The sequence below is a fragment of the Armigeres subalbatus genome, chromosome 2 (assembly GCF_024139115.2).
Source record: "Armigeres subalbatus isolate Guangzhou_Male chromosome 2, GZ_Asu_2, whole genome shotgun sequence".
Lineage (NCBI taxonomy): Eukaryota > Metazoa > Arthropoda > Insecta > Diptera > Culicidae > Armigeres > Armigeres subalbatus.
In genome coordinates, this window is record NC_085140.1 from 262938192 (window position 1) to 262960298 (window position 22107).

The 22107-nt window shown below is 37.4% G+C and overlaps 2 protein-coding genes across 3 annotated transcripts in view; one reads left to right on the forward strand and one right to left on the reverse strand.

Moving 5' to 3' along the window:
* The window catches only part of LOC134212165 (protein madd-4), an 803678-nt gene that overhangs the window by 749370 nt on the left and 32201 nt on the right, over window positions 1-22107 (reverse strand). The gene's annotated exons all lie outside the window — the stretch shown is intronic.
* On the forward strand, window positions 16439-19132 carry LOC134216261 (endoplasmic reticulum metallopeptidase 1-like). The gene has a single exon (XM_062695199.1). The coding sequence runs from the start codon at window positions 16458-16460 to the stop codon at window positions 19098-19100; it is 2643 nt and encodes an 880-aa protein (XP_062551183.1). The 5' UTR covers window positions 16439-16457; the 3' UTR covers window positions 19101-19132.

Sequence of the window (22107 nt, forward strand, 5' to 3'; positions counted from 1 at the left end):
AAAATTTCATTAGGAATTTCTACGTAAAATCCTACGAGAATTTCTTCAGAAATTTTCAATGGAATTCCTAATGCATCCCAAAAGCGATTTTAGAAGGAATTTTCAAATAAATTTCCGACGAATCCCGATTTGAATGAATTTCTGAAGAGATCCCGAAAAAAATCAAAAGAAACGGAGAATGTTGTGAAGGAGGTCCAAGAATCTCTATACCTATACCTATGATGGTCGTACACTCCGTGTTGTCCGGAGCAAAACCGAATGTAATTTCCTATTCCAGGTCGCTCGTTCTTGGGCCGCCAGTCGCCAGTCTCCCTGCACACCGGCTGCACGCGCATCTTCCTCGATTGCACACAGCCAGCGAGTGCGGGGTCTACCCCAGAGCCGACGTCCTCTTCCAGGTTCTCTGCAGGTTCTTTCGCTGGTTTCGCTTCCGGATTACGCACTACATGTCCAGCCCACTGTAATCTGCCGTACTGTATCAGCTTGCCCATGTCTGCATTTTTGTACACATGGTACATCTCGTGATTCATTAGTTCGTCTGCTCCATTTACCATTTTCCACCACTAAATATTGAAACACTCTTTTAACGTCTATGATTCATGACCATAAAGGGCGACCTAACAAATCAACGGTGTGTACAGAGCAAGTTCTGTCAGTGTCTGTAGGTAGCTTCCTAAAGTTACCAAAGAAATTACTGGGGGAATTTTCAAAGGATCACCCGGAGAAATTTTCCAGAAATTGCTTAAAGTAGTTTTGAAAGAATACCTATGGTAATTTGAGGAAAAATTGTCAAGCAACTCTCTAAGGAACCCCTAGAGGAATTTCTAAAAAAAAACAATCCGAATGAATTCCTAAAAGCAGTGTTGCATTTAAAAGAGCTAAGAACAACCTGTTCGTTCGTAAAAACTGATCGTTTTGGGATTTAAGAGAGGAGCAGAATGGATACGTTTGCGTGCGTTTTGACAGTTTTCCCAAAGCAAAACTTCAATTTCATGTATAATAAAGCTCAAAATACTGCACCATTTCCTAAAATGAAGGAAATAAAGCTTCGAATACCGATAGATACAACTGTCACTCCAGTGGCTCAACATGCCCGACGACCGCCGATCGCTCTGCTCGGTCGAATCGAAGAGAAATTAGATCAGCTCGTATCGTTGGACATTATTGAAAAGGTACCGTCAACTGGGGGGAAGATGATCATTTTTAAGACAAAATATGCAATAACAATGTGTGTTTACATTTTAAATTGACACAAATATTTTCAAAACATGTACTGCTATACGTTGCAATAATCAACAACTTTAGTTTTCTGAAATGCGTTCGCATTTATTAAAATAAATTAAATTATCACACATGTTTTGAGTAATCTGGTTTGGGGTGAAGTTGATCAAGACAGCTCTACTAAAATCATTATGACCTAGTAGTCAAAATACACTAGGTTATTTGTATGAATGTTGAATTTACTACGTAAAGAAGTCTACGAAGTCAATATTTGAAACGAAAATAGCGTCATTTATGACTATCTCTCTCTTTCTTCCACAAAATACATTTTCATGATTATAATCGAAAAACTCGGATTTCTACCTAGCGGTAACATTAGTTGAACGGAGAATATTGTTGACTACCGTTTCATTAAAAAATTTGGCACTTTTGACTGACACATCAAATGATCATCTTCACCTCAATGATCATCTTCCCCCCAGTTGACGGTAACTCAATATTCGCGAGGTCGCACAATGGTCGGATTCGTAAAATTTCACGACATAAATCGATAACTCGGAAACTATCGGTGCTAGAGTTTTGACGTCTTCAGAAGAAATGATCTACAAGAAAAGATTTATTTTTGGTGTTAGTTGTCATTAGGGTGGCCCTTTTGAATTTTTTTTTTTTGTAAATCTATTATTTTAACCTTTTGAGTTAGGAGATCATAGTATTCTACAAAGTTATAGAGAATTTAATTCTAAGCATTTTTGCTTAATAAACATTTGTTTTATCTCATACAGGTAATGTTTTATGACAAAATTACTAAATTTAGATAGGGTGGTCCCGAAAAAAATAGTTTTTAGCTTCCACTTTCACTAATTCAAAAAAATTTCAAAAACTGTGTAAGTATCGCTTCACGGTCTTTGGAAAGCGCATGTTTGGTTACATAAGATGGTTGATAGCTTCATTTTCAAGCATATTATAAGCGTTTTTTTCATGAAAAAGTGATATTTTTCCGAGCATTCTACATACTAGGGTAAATGATGTATCTTGGACAAGCGCAGGACATTCATTAGAAAATATATCGAGATTGAATAGTATAAACCAATTGAAAACCACTAGGTTCATCCAAATACATAACCTATGATTAGTCTTGTGTCTCCATTACCCAATTTTTGAGTAAATTACGTTTACTAGGTGTAAACTGTGATATACTGCGAACTGAAATATTTTCTTTTTGGACATCAAATATATAATTTCGACATGGAAAATGAATATATTTTGGACAGAGTCATTTTCTCCTTATTTAAAAATGGCCACCTACAGATCTCAATGGTATGACTTACCTACACGTATCCACATTCATTTAGGGGAACTGGGGGTAGGACACCCACGTTAAGGAAAATGCCATTTTTATCAATGAAAACCACCATTTCAGCCAGTTTTCATCAGCGCATACTGAAGAACAGCATATCTGCGACTGACTACCGATAACAGATATCTAATTGTCCATTTTATTGCACAGAAATTTGATTTTAAAAAGCACCCGAAAAAAATGATTTTGAAACCATGCGGGGTGAGATGCGCCAGTGGATGGGTTAAAACGCGCATGTGCTTATCGTACTGATTTTCATTTTAATTGCCTACATTAAGGCAATTAACCGAATATTTCAGCTGTTTCGGTCATACGAAATGAGCATGGGCGTAATGCCCCACCGACCTCAAGTTTGAAGGCCCATAAAATCGTTTTAAAACCATTTTTGACGACGATTTCGTGTGGAACATAAAGAACACGAGTAAGCAGCATGGTTCATGGCTCAATTATTAATTTATCAATGTATAACAGCGACAGAAAGACTAAATTCCACCGAGCTAGAATTGCATCAAAACACGCAAAAATCGTTTTTTCGAGTTTTTCATGTATAACTAGAGAAAAATCATGAAATACACAGGATTTTGTTTTTACACGATTTTTTTCACTCGTATTTTGATCGTGTGACTTCAATTTGCCACCAAACTCTTCGCAACATGTTTCAAAAATCCAGAATAAATCAAAGAAAAATCACATGATAATTAATATACGTTAAACATTTAGGATGAGTGGAAAATTGAGAAAATGTAAATCGCGTAAAAACAAAATCCAGTGTATATGTATCCAATGGCAATATTTTTCATTGCTTTATCGTATAGACTATTGAAAATAATCAAAATGGGGATATTTAACCTTATTCAGGGGTGGCGCGTTTTAACCCCTATGGGCGTGCTACCCCCACTTCCCCTTCATGTTAAGCTATTGGAATATGTTAGTATCTCAATTACAATCAAACTTTGGCCGCAGGACCTCAAGATTGCCGTTTGAACCAATTTAAACGTGTTTCAGGTGCATGTTACGAAGAGTCCTATAATGCATGTTCTCCTGCATACTGGCGTCCAGCAGGCACTTTGGTAGAAAGCTTTTTATTTTAGATAATTTTAACGATAAATAATAGTTGATTTGTGAATTCTCATCAGGGGCCGCTAGAGTTGAGGTAAAAGTATGCAATGATCATACTTTCGATAAAAATTTTCCTACACATTATCTAAAATTGATCGAAGAAGCTCAGGCTTGTCCAAAATATGTACATGTCCAAAATATATCATTTACCCTAGCAAATATTAGCAAACATTTCAATTGTATTCTGAAAGTATACATGCAGGCCCATCAAATCCATGGTATTTCATTTGTCCATCTTTGTCCACTTTATTTTGAAAATTATATTGATTTTTGTATGAAAAATCTGCTATTCCATAGAAAACACATATACCATATCTCTGTTTACGCAATATGTAGTAGAAACATTCTTTTTCGAAAATGAATAAACTCACTTTTTGTGTTTTGTCTGATCTGATCTCGATCCAGAATGGTCGCAAAAATCATCTTATTGGCAGAACCAAAGTTTGATGTCTGTAGGAAGTTTTTATCGTATCGAAAATAAACAGGCAAGTTTGCAAGTCACATAATGCCCGTATTGGTAGAATATTGTGTGAAGAACTAGTATACAGTGTAACCGAAGGAAACAACAGTGGCAACGAGAAAATATTTTTTATACATCTATTTTGCAAGGTTTGCAGTTTTTTATTTTAAGTTTAGCTTTACATGCATGACCCCAGACAATGATAAGATATTGAATATGCGAATATATGCATCAAAAGTAAAACTTCAAAAGTGCACTACGTGGAACAAATCTCCGAACTCGGTACATTAATCCACAAAGATAAGCAATTTTTCTATGTAAAGTCGCTATATGATTTCCCCATGATAGCGTAGAATCTAGAATCAATCCCAGATACTTGAATTCAGAAACTTTTTCAATTTCAATCAGTCCAACAGATGGGTTCAAATGCGATACAATTTTCTTCCGTGGGGAGTGAAATAGCATATACTTTGTTTTTGATAGATTCAAAGACAATAAATTAGAGTCAAAATATCTCATAAGTATTTGTAAATCGTTGTTCATACATTCCAGCTTTCCACGATCGCCATAATGGCGGATGCTATATTTTTTTTTTGACATTAACTGCTTCCCGACACTGAACTGGATTTTTCGTCTAAGCAAGCGATGTTGTTCAATACCAATGACAGCCTAGAGTTTGTTATCTTTTTTACATTCAATTTTTACCTTTTAAAATATGAATTAAATACATAACTAACATAACTAATATACTATTTATTTCTAGGTAAAACGCGGTAATTATGATCAAGGTAATAACCTTTCGGATGCCAAAGGTCGGTAACACCTGTAACTGTAAGGCTGTAAGCTGTAACTGTAACAGGCTGTGAGTTCTTTTCTGGAGCTGAGCTCTCAGCTCCGTAGTAATCCAATACTACAAAGTTTCAAGTATTGTTGCTCGGTATTTCAGTATGAAGAAAGAAGCACCACATGTTGTTATCCACTACATAGGAGAACTCATCTAAAAAGATTCGGTTCCTCCTGATTGATGGTTCGGAAGACAAATTTGCATTCTTCTTAGCAGAAATTTTCTCGATATGCTGTAGGCGAAAGACACGTCAAAGATTCTCTCAAGCTGTTCCATGTATACATAATTGAAGAAGATCAAAACAAACACAATAAATACAGATTCCAGCCTTAAAACTTGCTAAATTTAACAAAGTTTCATCCGATGACAAGAAAAAACAGGGTGTCGACTCAAATTTGAGAATAAAATTACCTGACTTTCCAGACAATTTTTTGAAAAATTTCTGGTATGAAAAATGTTTTTTCAATTCTTAGAAGGATATGAAAATCTCTGCATGTATAAACTCTTGCAGCCCATTATGAGTTCTTGAGCTACTGAAAGCCTAATCACCTTTAGAAACAGAACATCGAGGATTTGGAGAATATCGTTGGCAATTCTGGTCGTTCATAATGCGCAGAACTCCTGAAAATTTTCCATAATTCACATTTTTCTAAAATTGGCTCCAATTAATGTTATAAATTTTCTAGTGCCTTCATCCACCATTGGGAACTCTCACGAATTTCCTGGTGTCGCAATAGACCTCCAATACTACTGACGGACTTCTTCAAATCATTTTCATTATCTTTCTGGAAATTTGTGTGAAATCTTGTATCTTTTGACACGACTTTTGAACTCTTTCCAAACCATCGTGGAAGCTTTTAGAAATCCTTCTAATGCCGTTAAAAAATCTTACGGATTAGGTGAACATCGAGAAACCTCCATGGCTCTCAAGTATACTATTCATATTCACTCTCTGTGGAGTTTATTATTATTTATTCAGACTAAGGCCGAAGTGGCCTGTGCGGTATTTGAGAGTCTTCTCCGTTTGGCTCGGTACATGGCTACACGTCGCCAACCACGCAGTCTACGGAGGGTTCGCAAGTCATCTTCCACCTGATCGATCCACCTTGCCCACCTGCGCACCTCGCCTTCTTGTGCCCGTCGGATCGTTGTCGAGAACCATTTTCACCGGGTTACTGTCCGACATTCTGGCTACGTTCCCGGCCCACCGCAGTCGTCCGATTTTCGCGGTGTGAACTATGGATGGTTCTCCCAACAGCTGATGCAACTCGTGGTTCATTCGCCTCCTCCACGTACCGTCTGCCATCTGCACCACACCATAGATGGTACGCAGCACTTTCCTTTCGAAAACTCCAAGTGCGCGTTGGTCCTCCACGAGCATCGTCCAGGTCTCGTGTCCGTAGAGGACTACCGGTCTAATGAGCGTTTTGTAGATTGTCAGTTTGGTACGGCGGCGAACTCTATTCGATCGGAGCGTCTTGTGGAGTCCAAATTACGTACGATTTCCAGCCACTATGCGACTCCGAATTTCTCTGTTGGTGTCATTTTCGGCAGTCACCAGTGAGCCCAAGTACACAAATTCTTCTACTACCTCGATTTCGTCACCACCGATGCAAACTCGCGGTGGGTGGCTCACATTGTCGTCTCTTGAACCTCTTCCTATCATGTACTTTGTCTTCTCTCTGTGGAGTTTATAGACTTCTAAATATAGTTAAGGACTGCTTGCAATCTTCCAGATAATCTAATCATGAATGCAAACCCTACAAACTCACATAAATCATTGGTGCACTTATAGTAAGCCTAGCATAATATTCTAACCACTGCAATACCTTAAATAACTTGGTTTGAACACAGTCAGGTCGTGAAAACTTTGGTCGATTGTGGCCTTTTGTTTAAATAAAGAAATGGTCCCATGGAAAAATATCCAAAAAATAGGTGTTTTTTTAAAGGGGCATAACTAGTCTCAAATACTAAGGGGAGTTACACCTACTCTATTTATTTTATCGATTTTTAGTTGTTTTTCAAAAATGGTCTTGGAGTTCTATCATTGTTTTATTTATAGAGAGTTGCAACAAGCAATGAAACTTAATAAGGATCATCTAATAGAGTTTTTTTTAAGAACTCGTGGAAATATGTTAGAAGATTCCTTTGTTTTTTTATATGAATCCCTTCACGAAGACATTCTATTCAAATTTGAGTAAATACCATACCAAATTTTTGGAGCGGAGCTTTTGAGAAAATCTACTGAACATCCATCGAGGAGCTCCAGAATAAAAACTATCCAGACATCTTGTTTAAATCCTTTGGGATTTTTTTTATGTTTCAGTGAGAATTCTGAAGTAATTTCTGGACAAAATTCTCAAAGATCAACCAGAATACTTCTTGATAAAATTGTTTTATAAAAATCAAAAGCAGCGAATGTAAAACTGAAACATTACCATTGACAACAACATCATCCTCCTCTTGCGTTCGAGCATTATTATGGAGTATCGAGTAACGTTTAATGTGATTTAATTGAGACCATCGCCACCTACGTACATGAGGTAGTCCATATGATGCTTTTATCCACTATCATTTTCTCTACATGACCATTAATTTGATCACCCAAGGACGCGAGGATCGACCAATGACTTTATAAGCCCATCATCAAATGGAAGTTCACGTAATGTTTTTGAAATATTACCCTCAGAATCATGTTTGGAGATGAGGCCGATGCTGTAGAGTGCCGTCACAGGTCAACAAAGATACTATTCGGGGTTTTCGTTTAACAAGCTTCCAAATATCTAGTTGTTGATTGTAGGTTGAACATGTTTGATGATTGTTTGTTGAACTGTTCTGAACTATGGCCTATTTTAGCCATTTGATTCAGTTTCGACTGCTTTCACTAGATAATTTATTGGGCGTCACATTTTATCAAAAGGAAATGTATTATATTAGATTTTTAGTAGGGTTCACTAGAGCATTAAATGAAATTTTGCTATATCATAGGTACATCAAATTATTTTATAATCATCAAAGTATTTGAACGAACTTTTTTTTTTGATGGGAACATGACTCAAACGCTACTAATAAGGAAACTGCAAAAAAATCAAGTTGACTCCGATACAAAACCGTTCCAACTAAATAATCTAAAATATTACAGGGGACTTTAAAAAACTATTTGGATCAGGTCTCAACAGTGGCCATTTGAGCAATATGGCTTTGGAACATCTGTTATTGTTTAGTGATTAAAACAAACTCGATTACCATGGGGAACATGAAAAGAGCCCGGAGTAGACTTTTAGTCTAGAGACTGCCAACTGCCACACAAAAAAGCTTTATAGCTTGATAGTGGAGGTGGTTGTCGACTGTAACTGCCTCGGAGTATTGTTTATCGGCTATGCAGTCTGATGACCAGAAGTTATATGATTTCGGTACGACGCGACGTTTCAGTACCTTTATTGGTCCTTTTTCAATGGATTGAAATTGGTTCAGAATTTCATTGTCATAAGTGTCCTTAGTATAGTATATTGCCCGAATTAAAAACAAATCTCTATAAATTTAAAATATTGGCTTTTGTGATTTTTTTCCCTGACCTCAATCAAATTTCCCTGACTTTCCCTGACATTCCAGGTCCGAAATGAAATTCCCTGACTTTCTCTGACTTTCCAGATTTTTCCACGTAGTCGACATCCTAAAAAATATTCAAATACAAAAAAATCAGACGCTTCCGTCCTTATGCTTTATTACGGACGATAAAAGATTTCGAGTCAATCGAATACATTCGATTCTAAATGCTTTATTCACACTTATTACTTATATTCGGATGTTACGGTAACAATAATAAAAATAACTTAAAGATAGATGTGAAAGTGAACCGCTGCGAAAGTTCAAGCTACAATAGTAAACATTAATAAAAGTTTTAATGTTGCATCTACGGGACTGTAGGCCGTAGTTTTTAGAAAATGCATATAATTTTAGAACGCGTTGATTGGTCAAAAATACCGAAATTTGTGTCAAATGGAGTATCAGGAAAGTCCGGTATATCATAGCCCTCAAAGGACAGATGGTATCTGCCTTCACTATCATTATGCTGATTGGCAACGTCGAACCAAGTGTATGAAGTGGGCTTGAAAGTGGGCAACCTCGTCCTTGTCTTAGATTTGTCGGTCAGCTTGCGGTTAAAAATCCACTTTATAAACGTATTAGCTCCACACAGTTTTTTTTTTACGATTACCAATTATCTGAAATAAAATAAGTATTTGAAAATGTAGAAGAATCAGAAGGTATTTTCAAAGACATGTTTTCCGACACCAGTTTTTTCTTGATGACAGAAAATAACAAACTGAGGGATGTCATTGGCAACGAAGAACATCATGGCTTGCTTAGACGAAAATTTCAGTTCAGTGTCGGGAAGCAGTTAATGTCAAAAAAAATTATAGCATCCGCCATTATGGCGATCGTGGAAAGCTGGAATGTATGAACAACGATTTACAAATACTTATGAGATATTTTGACTCTAATTTATTGTCTTTGAATCTATCAAAAACAAAGTATATGCTATTTCACTCCCCACGGAAGAAAATTGTATCGCATTTGAACCCATCTGTTGGACTGATTGCAATATAATAGATAATAGATACTAGATAATAGATGAATTATCATGGTCTGGATAGAAAATTGCTGTATCATTAGCAAACAATCGAGGATTGTTACACAGCCAGCGAGTGCGGGGATTACCCCAGAGCCGACGTCCTCTTCCAGGTACTCTGCAGGTTCTTTCGCTGGTTTCGCTTCCGGATTACGCACTACATGTCCAGCCCACTGTAATCTGCCGTACTGTATCAACTTGCCCATGTCTGCACTTTTGTACACATGGTACATCTCGTGATTCATTAGTTCGTCTGCTCCATTTACCATTTTCCACCATTAAATATTGAAACACTCAAACACTCCGAGTATTCGATAATCTGCATCTTTGAACGTCCATGCGTCGTGGAAGTACAGGGCGACTGGACAAATCAACGATGTGTACAGAGCAAGTTCTGTTAGTGTATATAGGGTACGTAGCTTCCTAAAGTTACCAAAGAAATTACTGGAGGAATTTTACCCGGAGAAAATTTCCTAAATTGCCTAAAGTAGTTTTGAAAGAATACCTATGGTAATTTGAGGAAAAATTGTCAAGCAACTCTTTAAGGAACCCCTAGAGGAATTTCTTAAAAAAAACAATCCGAAGGAATTCCTAAAAGGAGTTTGGCAATTAAAACTGTTCGTTCATAAAAACTGATCGCAAACCCAGTAATCATCAGTTGATCATCGTTCAAAATTTAGAGAAAGCTCTTGCTCTTCGCGTTCAGTTCTAAAATTTGAACGCGTTCAAAATTTTAGCTAAAATTATCCGTAATTTTAAATATATGGTTGGGGTTCAGCCAAACCGCACCAAGCGGCTTTTTGACTGACTTGTGATATTTTGCCCGCAAAAGAAAAACGGAAAGTATTTTATGTCAAGTCATGCGTACGTTTGTGGTAGGATATCCTTAGTTATAGCGTTGATCGATGACCGATGCAATTTGTGATTAATTGAAACTGATACACGAAAACGTTGGCTAAATAATTGGAAATTTTTCATTGGCGCTTGGTGTGATTTGGCAGAATCAGAATCATCAAATAATCACCATATAGTGATTAGTTATCACCGTTCCTTGTGATTGACGATTTTCTGCCTCGGATGAAATCGGCAAAATTTTTCTTCAAGTTAGATATAAAAGACGCCTTTCATCAAATCGAACTAGATGAGTCATCGCGGTACTTACAGATAGAAACATCTGACATTTGGAGTGTCTTGTGCCCCCGAAATGTTCAAAAAAATCAACGAACAAATACTATCAGAGTGTGAAAACTGTATCAGCTTCATTAATGACACCATCGTGTTTGGCGCTGATGAAGCAGAGCATGATCGGTGTTTAAACAAAGTGTTAGGGATTTTGAAGAACCGCAATGTGTTACTCAATGCATAGAAGTGCTTGTTCAAAGTCACTGAGCTACATTTTTTGGGTCATCATCTCTCAGGTGATGGAATCAAACCAGCAGAAAGTAAAGTTGACGCAGTAAAGGCGTTTCGGACACCAAAAGACGCCGTTTCTACCGGATTTGGGAACAGTAGCATCTCCCCTACGTTTATTGACGCTTAACGGAGTACCGTTTCGATGGACGGACGTACATGAAGAAGCATTCAAGCAACAGAAAGACCTTATAAGCGATATTAAGCATTTGAAGTTCTTCGATACCGAATTGCGCACTAGAGTTGTAGCAGATGCTTCACCGGTAGCGTTAGGCGTTGGGCTGTTGCGATTCGAGCATAATAGTGACGACAACCCTCGTATAATTTGTTATGCCAGTAGGAGTTTGACATCCACCAAGCAACGCTACTGTCAAACAGAAAAAGAATCATTAGCACTAGTTTGGGCAGTCGAGCGTTTCTCCGTGTATCTTGTAGGACGTCGATTTGAACTTGAAACGGATCATAAGCCGCTTGAAACGATATTTGTACCTACTTCCCGCCCCTGCGCCCGTTTAGAGAGATGGGTATTACGATTGCAGTCATTGCACGTATGATGTAAAGTATAGGAAAGGTTCAGCTAATATTGCAGATCCCCTATCTAGATTGACTGATCACCGCTATAATACTGAATGTCCCGAAGGCAACGAGAAGTTTCTCATTCTCGCCATACTCGAATCTACTGCAATCGACATTAGCGAGATTGAAAGTACAGAAAGTGGAAGGGAGCATTTTTAAAAAGTACGATGAAGCACAGAATTGAAATCAAGCGACAAGTATGAAATCGCATAGAAGTTGAAAAGTAAGCAGAGGGCCATTGAAGAACAACACGGAATTGAAATCGCTGTTATTTTGCCTAACGTCCACCCAGAAACGGCTTGGCTGATAGCTTGGGAACTATCTTACCTGTCTAGGTAAAAAAATAGAAAACTGCCAATAAAGAAATTAGGGTATAAGCAATAAATAAATATAAAATTTCCACAAATAAAGCAAAATTTCCAACAATCAAGAATTTTTCACAAAGCAAAAATAAATTAGCACTTGTAAAAGCAAAAATTGCAATTATAAAAGAAGAATTTTACATATAGAAATAAAAATGTTCCACAGGAAAAACATAAAATTTCCATGACTAAATTAATATTAGCATTAAGGGTATGCGATAGCACAATTTTTCCTAACGAAACGAAACGAAATTTAAAATGTCTATGTTGATTCGAAACGATACGAAATCAGGATCCATTTAATTCGTAATTTTTCGAAACGAAACGTTTTTTTTCCGCAGAATTTTTATTAAATTGGTTTTATATTATGTACGGAATTTCGATTTCATTTTTCAAATTTAAATAACTCTTTTGCGACAAATAGAGTTATAATAAGAGAAGAAGTAGTCTATGATAAATCGCCTCGTTCCAGCATTTGTGTCGCTTTCAAAGCAATAATGCATCGAGAAGCGTGTGCTCCCGAATCTGATCAATCAGTTCAGTTTTATATTATAGTAAGTATATGAAAATATAGAAACCCAACAAACAATTTGAGCTGAATAAGCTTTGTTTTCAGCTGAAGAAAACTATTTTTGGTTGAATAAGGGCTCAATCAGCTTCTAATGTTTGTTGGGAATTGTTTGATTTTTCGTTTCAAATTTCGTTAAAAACCTAATTTTACCTGAATTTTCTTTAATTCTTTTGTGATTTTTTTCATAGAGTAAACTCGTAGTTTTATTGACGCTAAAGGTCGTAATCGAGTGAAAACCAACCGTGTAAAAAAAGAACTGGGTGTAATCTACTAAATAATATAGTATAAAAAAGTTATTCACTTGCCTCGGAGTTTCCAATTCATGACCAATAATGATGCCGGTCATGTGCTTACAGTCAATTTATCCCTAAGGGCCTTCTTAACTCTTAAGCGGTGCTTACCCATGTCCTTAAACCTGGTTTGAGACCGAAGTGGAGGTGAAGAAATCGGTAAATCGGTATGAAAAATGATATCAAAAGGGACCTTGGGATCCACGACACGACTTTGTATCTTTGACAAAGTTATACTGGTCTGATTCATATCTGTTTACATTTACACAAATAGGATAATTAATAATAATAGAATAGTTAAAGATACTTTTCGTTTTCTGTTAGAAATTTCTAACAAAATACTGAAGACGTTTTATAGGAGAAATATAAATACGTATTTGTCGACTCAGAACGGGGTTATGTGAGCAAAGGCGTAAGATTGCCAATCCGGAGATGGCGAGCTCGATTCTCGGTCTGGTCAAAGATGTTTTCAGTTTGGAAACGTTCTGGACACCTTGGACAAAGTGTATCCATTGTTTTGCCACACAAGATACATACTCACGCAATGGCGGACATAGAAAAAAAATTCAATTAATAACTGAGGAAGTGCTAATAGAATACTAAGTTAAAAAGCAGATCAAGTTCCAGTTGGAATGTAGAACCATTGAGGAAGAAGAAGTAAGCGTTATTAGAAAAAAAATTGTATAACAGAATGTTTCAAAAATAGTTTTGTGTATTATTTCAGCGGCGCAGCATTTGTTTCGAAATTCCGCGGAATTCCGTTAAATTTTGTGAGAAGCTGGTTTTTTTTCTAGCGAAATTTTTGTAATTTTACGAAACGAAACGAAATAAAGAAATCAGATTTCGCCATTCTCAAATTCCGCGAAATTCCGCGAGATTTCGTTTCGAACCACCTGAAACAAAATTTTTCGAAATACCGCATATGCTTAATTAGCATTAAACTATTACAAAATTGTCTACGAAATATTTTTTTTTTTACAAAAAAAATTTAAAAAATCCATGAAAATTTAATAAAGAGCAATAATAAAATATGAAAATTTCCGAAGAAATATAAAAAGCAATAAAAATGTGCATTTTGCCATAGATGATCCCTTCTTTAAAAAGCGTATAAAGTTCATGGAAAATTTTATCAGTTTTATTGCTTTTTTTGAATTTTTAATGGAAATTTTCTTATTTTTTCATAGCTCTTTATTGATTATTTTGTGGAATTTTTTTCTTTTTTATGAAAAAAGTATTTATTTTGTGGAAAATTTTGTAATTGAGGGGGTTAGAAGCAGAGGGGTGTAAGTTACATTTTTGTCAAAAATGAGTTTACTACTGTAAAACATGCTTTGGATTCCGAGCTTTGCGGCAATATGTTGATATAGTTTGTACAATGTTTATAAAAATTGTGAAAATTCACAGAAAATTACCATTTGTTTATCTAATTCGTAAGCAATTTTCGGAAGAATTGCTAAAGTAATATTCTAAGGTTTTTTTAAAGAAACTTTACGGAGGAATTTACATGGGATCATAGGATCAACTGTCCCGATATCCATCTCACTGAACATTTATACATGTCATCGCGAAACAAAGAAATACAGTACCAAATTCGATGCTTCTTTCTGTTAACATGCGTGCACACTGCTAAAAAAATTACAAAAATAAGAAAAAAATCAAATTGCTTTATTTTTGATGGGATGAATATCGGCGCCATAAAATGAATTCCAGGTGAAATATTTCTACCAAGTGGGTTTGTCAATCATATTCAAAAATTGATTTTAAAATCAAAATTAGTTATGCTGGAAAAACACTGGAAAAGCATTTACAGTAGGGATTTAATTATTTTGCTGAATTGGTTTGCCAAATAAGTAAACTGTTCAAATAGCATAAATAAAAAACAGAGAAAACTGATTAAATAAGTGGTCTTGTTGATATCAATTAAAAGAATATATTGTCAAGATAACTAATGTGGTATTTGACTTGAAACTTCTGAAAAGCAATGATTTGCCTACACCAGCGGTTCACAAGCTGGGGTACATGTATCCCCAGGGGTACATTCGCTGACCCCAGGGGGTGCCTCGGACGAAAATACCTAATAGCGGACGAATTACAATTGCAATAAAAAAAAATATTGGTAAAGTTGTAATAATTATATAAATTTATATTGCAAGGCTTTGTATTGTACATAATATGCATAGCAATCAGTAAATTAAAACATATCGAATCATTTCCACCACAGCTAACACAGTGCACGAAGGGCTTTGGTCAAAAGATCAAAATAATCTTCAAAAGCAATCTACTTGATAGAAACAAAATTATTAAATATGTTAAGAATATTATACTTCTTAACTACAATATTAAATTTGAAAGTTCAGAAGCCTAAGGCATAAAGGCTTTTAAAAAAAGCTCTTGGAAGGCTTCAGCTACGGGGTTCGAAAGCCTCCTTCCAAGCACCATTTTAAAAGGCTTGGAAACCTCCTTTCGAGGGGCTCTGAATTCTTCTTTCAGCCAGCCCCTTTTCAAGTGGCTCGGAACTCTTCTTTCAAGAAGCTTGGAAGCCTACTTTCAAAAGGTTTAGAAACGTTATTTTAAGATGTTCAAAAGTCTCTTTTCAATAGGTTCGAAAGCACTCTTTCAAGATAATCTTAAGAGTTACGCTTATCAAAATAGGGGGTTCCTCAATGATTACAAAAACACGAAGGGGTACCTCTCAAGAACAAGGTTGAGAACCGCTGGCCTACACCAATTCCATATCCTACAAGAATGGGGGCGCTTTGGACATGTATTCAAGTCTTGACAAAAGCTTATGTACCGCAACAAACATAATTTACAATTCACCTACAGGTTTAGGTGCCCGACTGAATGAGGCCTTGGCTTAGACGAATTCTAAAGATCAGTTAAACATTTTATGTATTATTCTACTTAGTAGAATAAATCTACTAGATTAATCCTCATTCAAATTCACAAACTAATCAACCAACTTATTCATTAACCAAGACAATGTATGCCACCACACTGACTTAGAGACACCAACACTTGACGAGTTCCACCTTAACATTTATGAACTATCATAATACGAGTTCAGTACTATTCCAATTAATTCCAACTCCTAAGTATTTCGTACTTTACTCGATTTGACTGAAGTTAATTTTTTTTAATGTGATTAGCCATCGGTGTGGCAAAATTATGATTATGACCCAAAATCGTCAGCGGCGGCGGCGTTAGTAAAACCACCGCCGGCGGTGCACAGGTGGTCTAGTCTTAGTTTGAGTCTGTTACATGTTAACTCTTTACACATACAATTGAGCATAGTTTGTATTAGCCGAGATAAAGAGATTGCATTAGAAAACAAAAACTATACTATGTGTCTAAAATAGCTTAATCTATTACCGTACATCTGTATTCAAAATCAATTTCACAGAATAATACCTGCTTAATTTATGATGCATACCACCAAGGCGAATATTCAGCTTAGTCATCATAGATGCTTTGAACTTCCATCTTCCAGCAAACTGTTATCTAAGCCTGATTACCTCGTTCGGAGATATGATAACCAGTTTAAATATGGTTACAATTATCATCGAATAAGATTGCCTCCACTACGGCAGTCAGTGTGTCTCTAATCTCTTAGCGACATGGTCGACCGACAGAGGAAAGTTTCGAAAACGAAATCAAAATCATCGAAAGATGTGACGAACCTGCACCAGATCGATTCCCAGCTGGGAATGCTGGGAGTTCTTCTAATCCTAATTTGTGGATCTATTTCGAGCTACCTTCTTAGCAATCTCCCCGATGCATTGACACGTGCTCAGCTGGAAAACAATCCGGGAGCATTCATCGCCGAGCGAGCATGGGAAAATCTAAAGGTACTGAACGATTTTGGACCGAAACCAACCGGCAGTGAAGCAAATGAGAAGCTTACGGCTAATTACATTAAGCGTGAAATTGAGTTGATCCAAGCAAGTAAACATGCCAATCAGCAACTCCTTGTCGAGCATCAGGTTGTATCCGGCGGGTATTCAGTAGCCTTTCTGGGACATCCATTGGCCAGCTTGTACCGGAATGTGCAAAATTTGGTGGTGAAACTGGAGGGAAAGAATGACGACGGAACGAAACCAGCACTAATGCTGAATTGCCACTTTGACACGGTGGCCAGCAGCCCTGGAGCGAGCGATGATGGCGCCAGCTGTTGTGTCATGTTGGAAATCATGAGGGTGTTGTCGAGAGAACCAAAACGAAACCGCCACTCGATTATTTTTCTGTTCAATGGTGCTGAAGAGACTCCACTGCAAGCGGCGCATGGGTTCATTACTCAACATCCGTGGGCCAGACAGGTTGCGGCATTTTTAAATCTGGAATCTGGCGGCTCCGGTGGTAAGGAAGTGCTGTTTCAAAGTGGACCACGCCATCCGTGGATGATTGATCTATATGCGGAGGCCATCCGACATCCATTCGCTCAAGCTGCGGCGGAGGAGTTGTTTCAATCGGGGTTGATCCCATCCGATACGGATTTTAGAATATTTCGGGACTTTGGTAATATTCCCGGGATGGATTTTGCTCACGTTGCCGATGGATACCGTTATCATACCAAGTACGACAACATCGACTATCTGTCGCTGCCGGTGCTGCAGAGAACAGGAGATAACATACTTGCACTAACGAGAAAAATGGTGAACAGTGATGAGTTAGCAAACACCAAGAAAGTGGAAGCCGCTGAAGGAAAAAGTGTCTTTTTTGATTATCTTGGACTACTGTTTGTGAGTTACAGTACCGAGGCTGCGTTTATAATTAACACGGTGGTGTCAATTCTGGCTGCATTGTTTCCACTCTATGGGTTAGGCCAAGCAATACCAAAAGGTAAAACAACGATTTTGAAAGAAGCTGCCTACGGATTTCTGGCAACAATCGGGGGAACGCTTGGAAGTGTACTAACTAATCTTATTATCGGACATCAACTGGATGCACTGGGCTACGCGTTATCGTGGTACTCTTCGCGCTATCTCATTCTGGGCCTATATTGTGGACCGGCATTACTCTGCCATTGCCTCTCGCAAATGATTGTCAACAAACTTTTCGTTGATAACAAGAGCCCGCTAAATTTATCGCAGACTGTGCAATCGAGATTAATTGGAGTGAGCGTGTTTTGGGGGTTGGTCATTATACCATTGACGTTAGCCGGGATTCGGAGCACGTACATGTTTATGGTTGTGGCTCTGATCTCAGCTTTGTCATCTCTGACTACATCTGTACTAGGATTCCACAATACTACGCGGAAGTGGTTATTGCTGCACATGTCTTTTCAAATTCTAACGATGCTCTGGGCCACCAACTTCTACAACACTTATATGCAACTTTTTATTCCTGTTTCCGGAAGAATTGGCGGAACCAAAAACCCAGAAAACTTGATTGGCTTGCTTGCTGCATTCTGCACGCTTCTAACCACTAGCTACGTTACACCACTGATATCGTTGTTAAAGAAACCATCAGAACTTACCGCACGAATTGTGGCTCCAATTCTGATAACATTCTTCCTGACATGCCTCACCCCGGCCAGTTTCCCATACAGAGATGAAAGCGCCAAAGCTCCATCAGTTCAGAGGCACTACCTCACACATGCCTTACGTCTGTACCATGACCGAGCAGGAGAGCTGCGGCATAGTGATTCAGGATTTCTTCTACGTGAAATGGATCGTAATTCGGAGCGAGTCATTCGAGACATTGTTGGTCATGAAGGAGTCGTCCGAATGCGTGAAATGGCCAGCTGCGCTGAGGAAATATTTTGTGCTGTCCCATTCTACTCGATATGGCACCAAATACGGTTCGATAACTTCTGGCTTGCAGGTCCGGCGCCAACCGTGGACACAATGGTAACTCTCACACTTATACATACGGAGCAGATCGATGCGCATATCCGGCGACTGCATTTTACAATTGAAGGTAGCATCCAGTCGTCGCTTATAATTGGTCCAAAAGTCGGAGTCCGGTTGGTTGGCTGGAGTTTGCTTGATGAGCTAACCGCGGAAACTGAATTTAACGGTCAACGGGGTCACTTTGTGCTCATAACCCATGGTTTGCCAGGTGAACCTTGGAACGTTTCGATGGATTTCGAGCATCCTGATCCGAACTACGATGGGCCTTTGGTGGATATTGCTGTTGTTACAACGTTCTGGGAGCATCATGACAAGCACACGCAAAATTTTACCGATCTGATCAAGAAGTTCCCTTCGTGGGCTCACGTGATACCGTCCGTCGCAGTTATGAACGTGTATGTATTCTGATCATTTATTTTGTGGAAATAAAAATCTATAAGTGTCGAACAGTTTTTTTTTATTTCCTTGGATTTCCTTGATCATTTCTGTGTCTGTTTTCATTTCCAGAAAAAAAATCAACGACACAGTGCATCGTTCTTCAACCATTCCTCAATCAATAAAAAAAGTTTTTTAATGATCTATTGAAAATTACTACCTGAAACTTGGTCTGTTTTCATGAAAAAATACCATGACTTTTAAAAAAATGCGTCATTTGCAGTTGCAGTATGCGACGATTTTTAACAGGCCTAACAGTATTAATATTAGTATTTGAAGTATTAGTAGCCGAAAAAAACATGCACTAACGAAATCATTGCCATTATTTATTAATTTGTCGTCAATCAAACTTGTAGACCAGTGCTTCCCAACCGGTGGTCTGCGAGCCCCTGGGGGCCGCGAGAACATATCAAAGGGGCCGTGAGACGTTGTCTCATTCCAGGTGTTAATGTTCAGTCTGTACGACCTCTGGTCGAAGACGGTGTTCCTGTTCTTTTTTTTAATTGACATTTTTTGTACTCAAATATCAATTTATTTGCTTTACTCGGAATTGGACTTTTGAAAGAATCGTTTCTTCTCTGTGGTGATTTGAAATCCACAACCTTAATCGACGACATTATGGATACAATAAATTAATTTGAAGAAAGCATTATCTCCTCACTTCGCTTTATACCAGTCAGCCGCGTTCATTCTAAGAAAGCCTTGCCTTCTATCATCGCTTCGTTTTCTTCTTCAATGGCTCAACATTCCATCTAGCTGTTTTTCAACTTTGCGTTCTACTAGCATTTACACAGTTATTAATTGAACTATATCAAATCAAGATTTCTCAACACATACCTAAATGGATGTAAATCACGGAGTCCTTCTTTTTAACAATCGCGTTTTTAAATTGAGGAATGATATTGAAATTTTTGAAATTTTTTGAAATTTTTGAAAATGAATCGTCTCGCTTACCTAACAGACATTTTCGATCAACTAAACTCGCTGATCATGAAGTTACAGGCCTAGAAAACCAATCTGATTCAATTCAGAGTCAATTTGCAAGCAAAGGTTTAAAACTGGCGAGGTGAAGTAAGTGTCGGATGAACGGCAGTTTGATTGAGGAAGGATCAACTTAATTAGATGTAGACCTCAAATTGGCAATTATGGCTCATCTTGACTCACTGGAACAATAGATTGATCTATATTTTCTTAGCTAGCTCGATTAAATTCTAAATGAGTTTTGGACATGCGAAAAAGATCATCATCGCGTGAGTTATTTGGTGGAATATTTTTAGTTTTGTGTGTACCTACACGAAGCATAACCCAAAGCCACTTTCCAAGCATTGAATATTCTAATACGCTTTCGCAACTTCATACCTATGCGAGAATGGATTTTCAACACATCTCCAGATAAAGACCAAAGTGAGACACATATGGTCGGGGTTCTACCAAAACGCACCAAGCGGCTTTTTAACTGGCTTGTGATATTTTGTTCGTACAAAGAAAACGGGAATCATTTAATATCAATCCATTTTTTTTGTTATAGGATATCCTCAGTTATGGGGTTGAGGGATATCCAATACGATTCATGATCAACTAAATCTGCCAAACGAAAACTTGGGTAGAAAAAAGAGTAAATTTTTGTTGGCGCTTGGTGCGATTTGGTCGAACCCCGACCATATTGAACAATGAAGACGATTTGATATAGGCTTTATCAAACACACAACTTCAAAGGCTGGTATCACAAACGCTAGTTCAATAATCGCACTTAATGGATTGTACGACAATTCCCCGAAAACCAATACCCCGAATGCAATTTCCCCGAATGTAAAAAATCCCCGAATGCAATTTCCCCGAATGTAACAATTCCCCGAATGTAACATTTCCCCGAATGTAACAAATCCCCGAAAATAAAGTATTTTTTTGCAAACACATAATTGTATGCCCTTGATCTTCCTTACTGTTAAATTATATATCTTATTGTTAAATTATAAAGATATTATAATAAAGTGTTTTCCTATTCATTTTTTTTTTCTAAAATAGTCGAACAAAGGCTGAATTTATTTGGTGGAGCAGAATCGCGAACAGAAACTCCGTTTGAAAGCATCATGGTAAAAATTTGTGAAATCAAACTCCTATCCTATGAAAGGTCTATCCCTTCTTAAGAAGTTACTGTAATCGTGGATATGAATCCTTAAAAAAAATAATGCGTATGCCCGGAATAAGGCAATCGTGAATGTGATCCCTTCTTTAAAAATAGTGCATCTACTCGGAATAACGCAATGGATTAATTTGATCTCTACTTTGAAAGTAGGTGTTTTCCCAGAATAATGAAGAAGTGAATGTTATTCCTTCTTAAAAAATCTGTATCTACCTGGTATGTGGAAACGTTAGATGTGATCAATTCATTAAAGTGAGGCGTTAGCTCGAAATAAGCCAAAGTAGAATGAAATTACCTTTTCAAAAGTAGGAGTTTGCCTGCAATAAGGTTATGATAAATGTAGTCTCTTCCTTTGATGTAGACGAGTTTGGCTGGAATTGATATAATATATGAGATCGCATCGAGCAACAAAAATCAATTACTGCGTAGACGCGATTATTTAAGGAAGGCATTATCTCCTTCCTTCGCTTCACTCCAGGCAAACGTGTACAATTGAAGAAGGGTCCATCTACCCTCTTTGACTTAGATCGGGCAAACGTGTTCATTTTAAGAAGGCATTATAACTCGTCTTCTCCTAATACCGGGCGAAGCGATTATAAAAAAAAAACATTATCCCTTTCCTTCGCCTTATACCGGAAGACTCATTATTTTCTTCCTTTATCTCTATCCTGCTTCCTTATTTTTGCATTCTCTCTTCCTACATCTCACTTCGTATTTCGCCCTTTCTAGCTCCTCACATAACACTTCATATTTTTACTTCTCACTTCTTACTCCATACTTGGAAACAATTCGGGGAAAATTACATTCGGGAAAATGTTGCATTCGGGGAATTGTTAC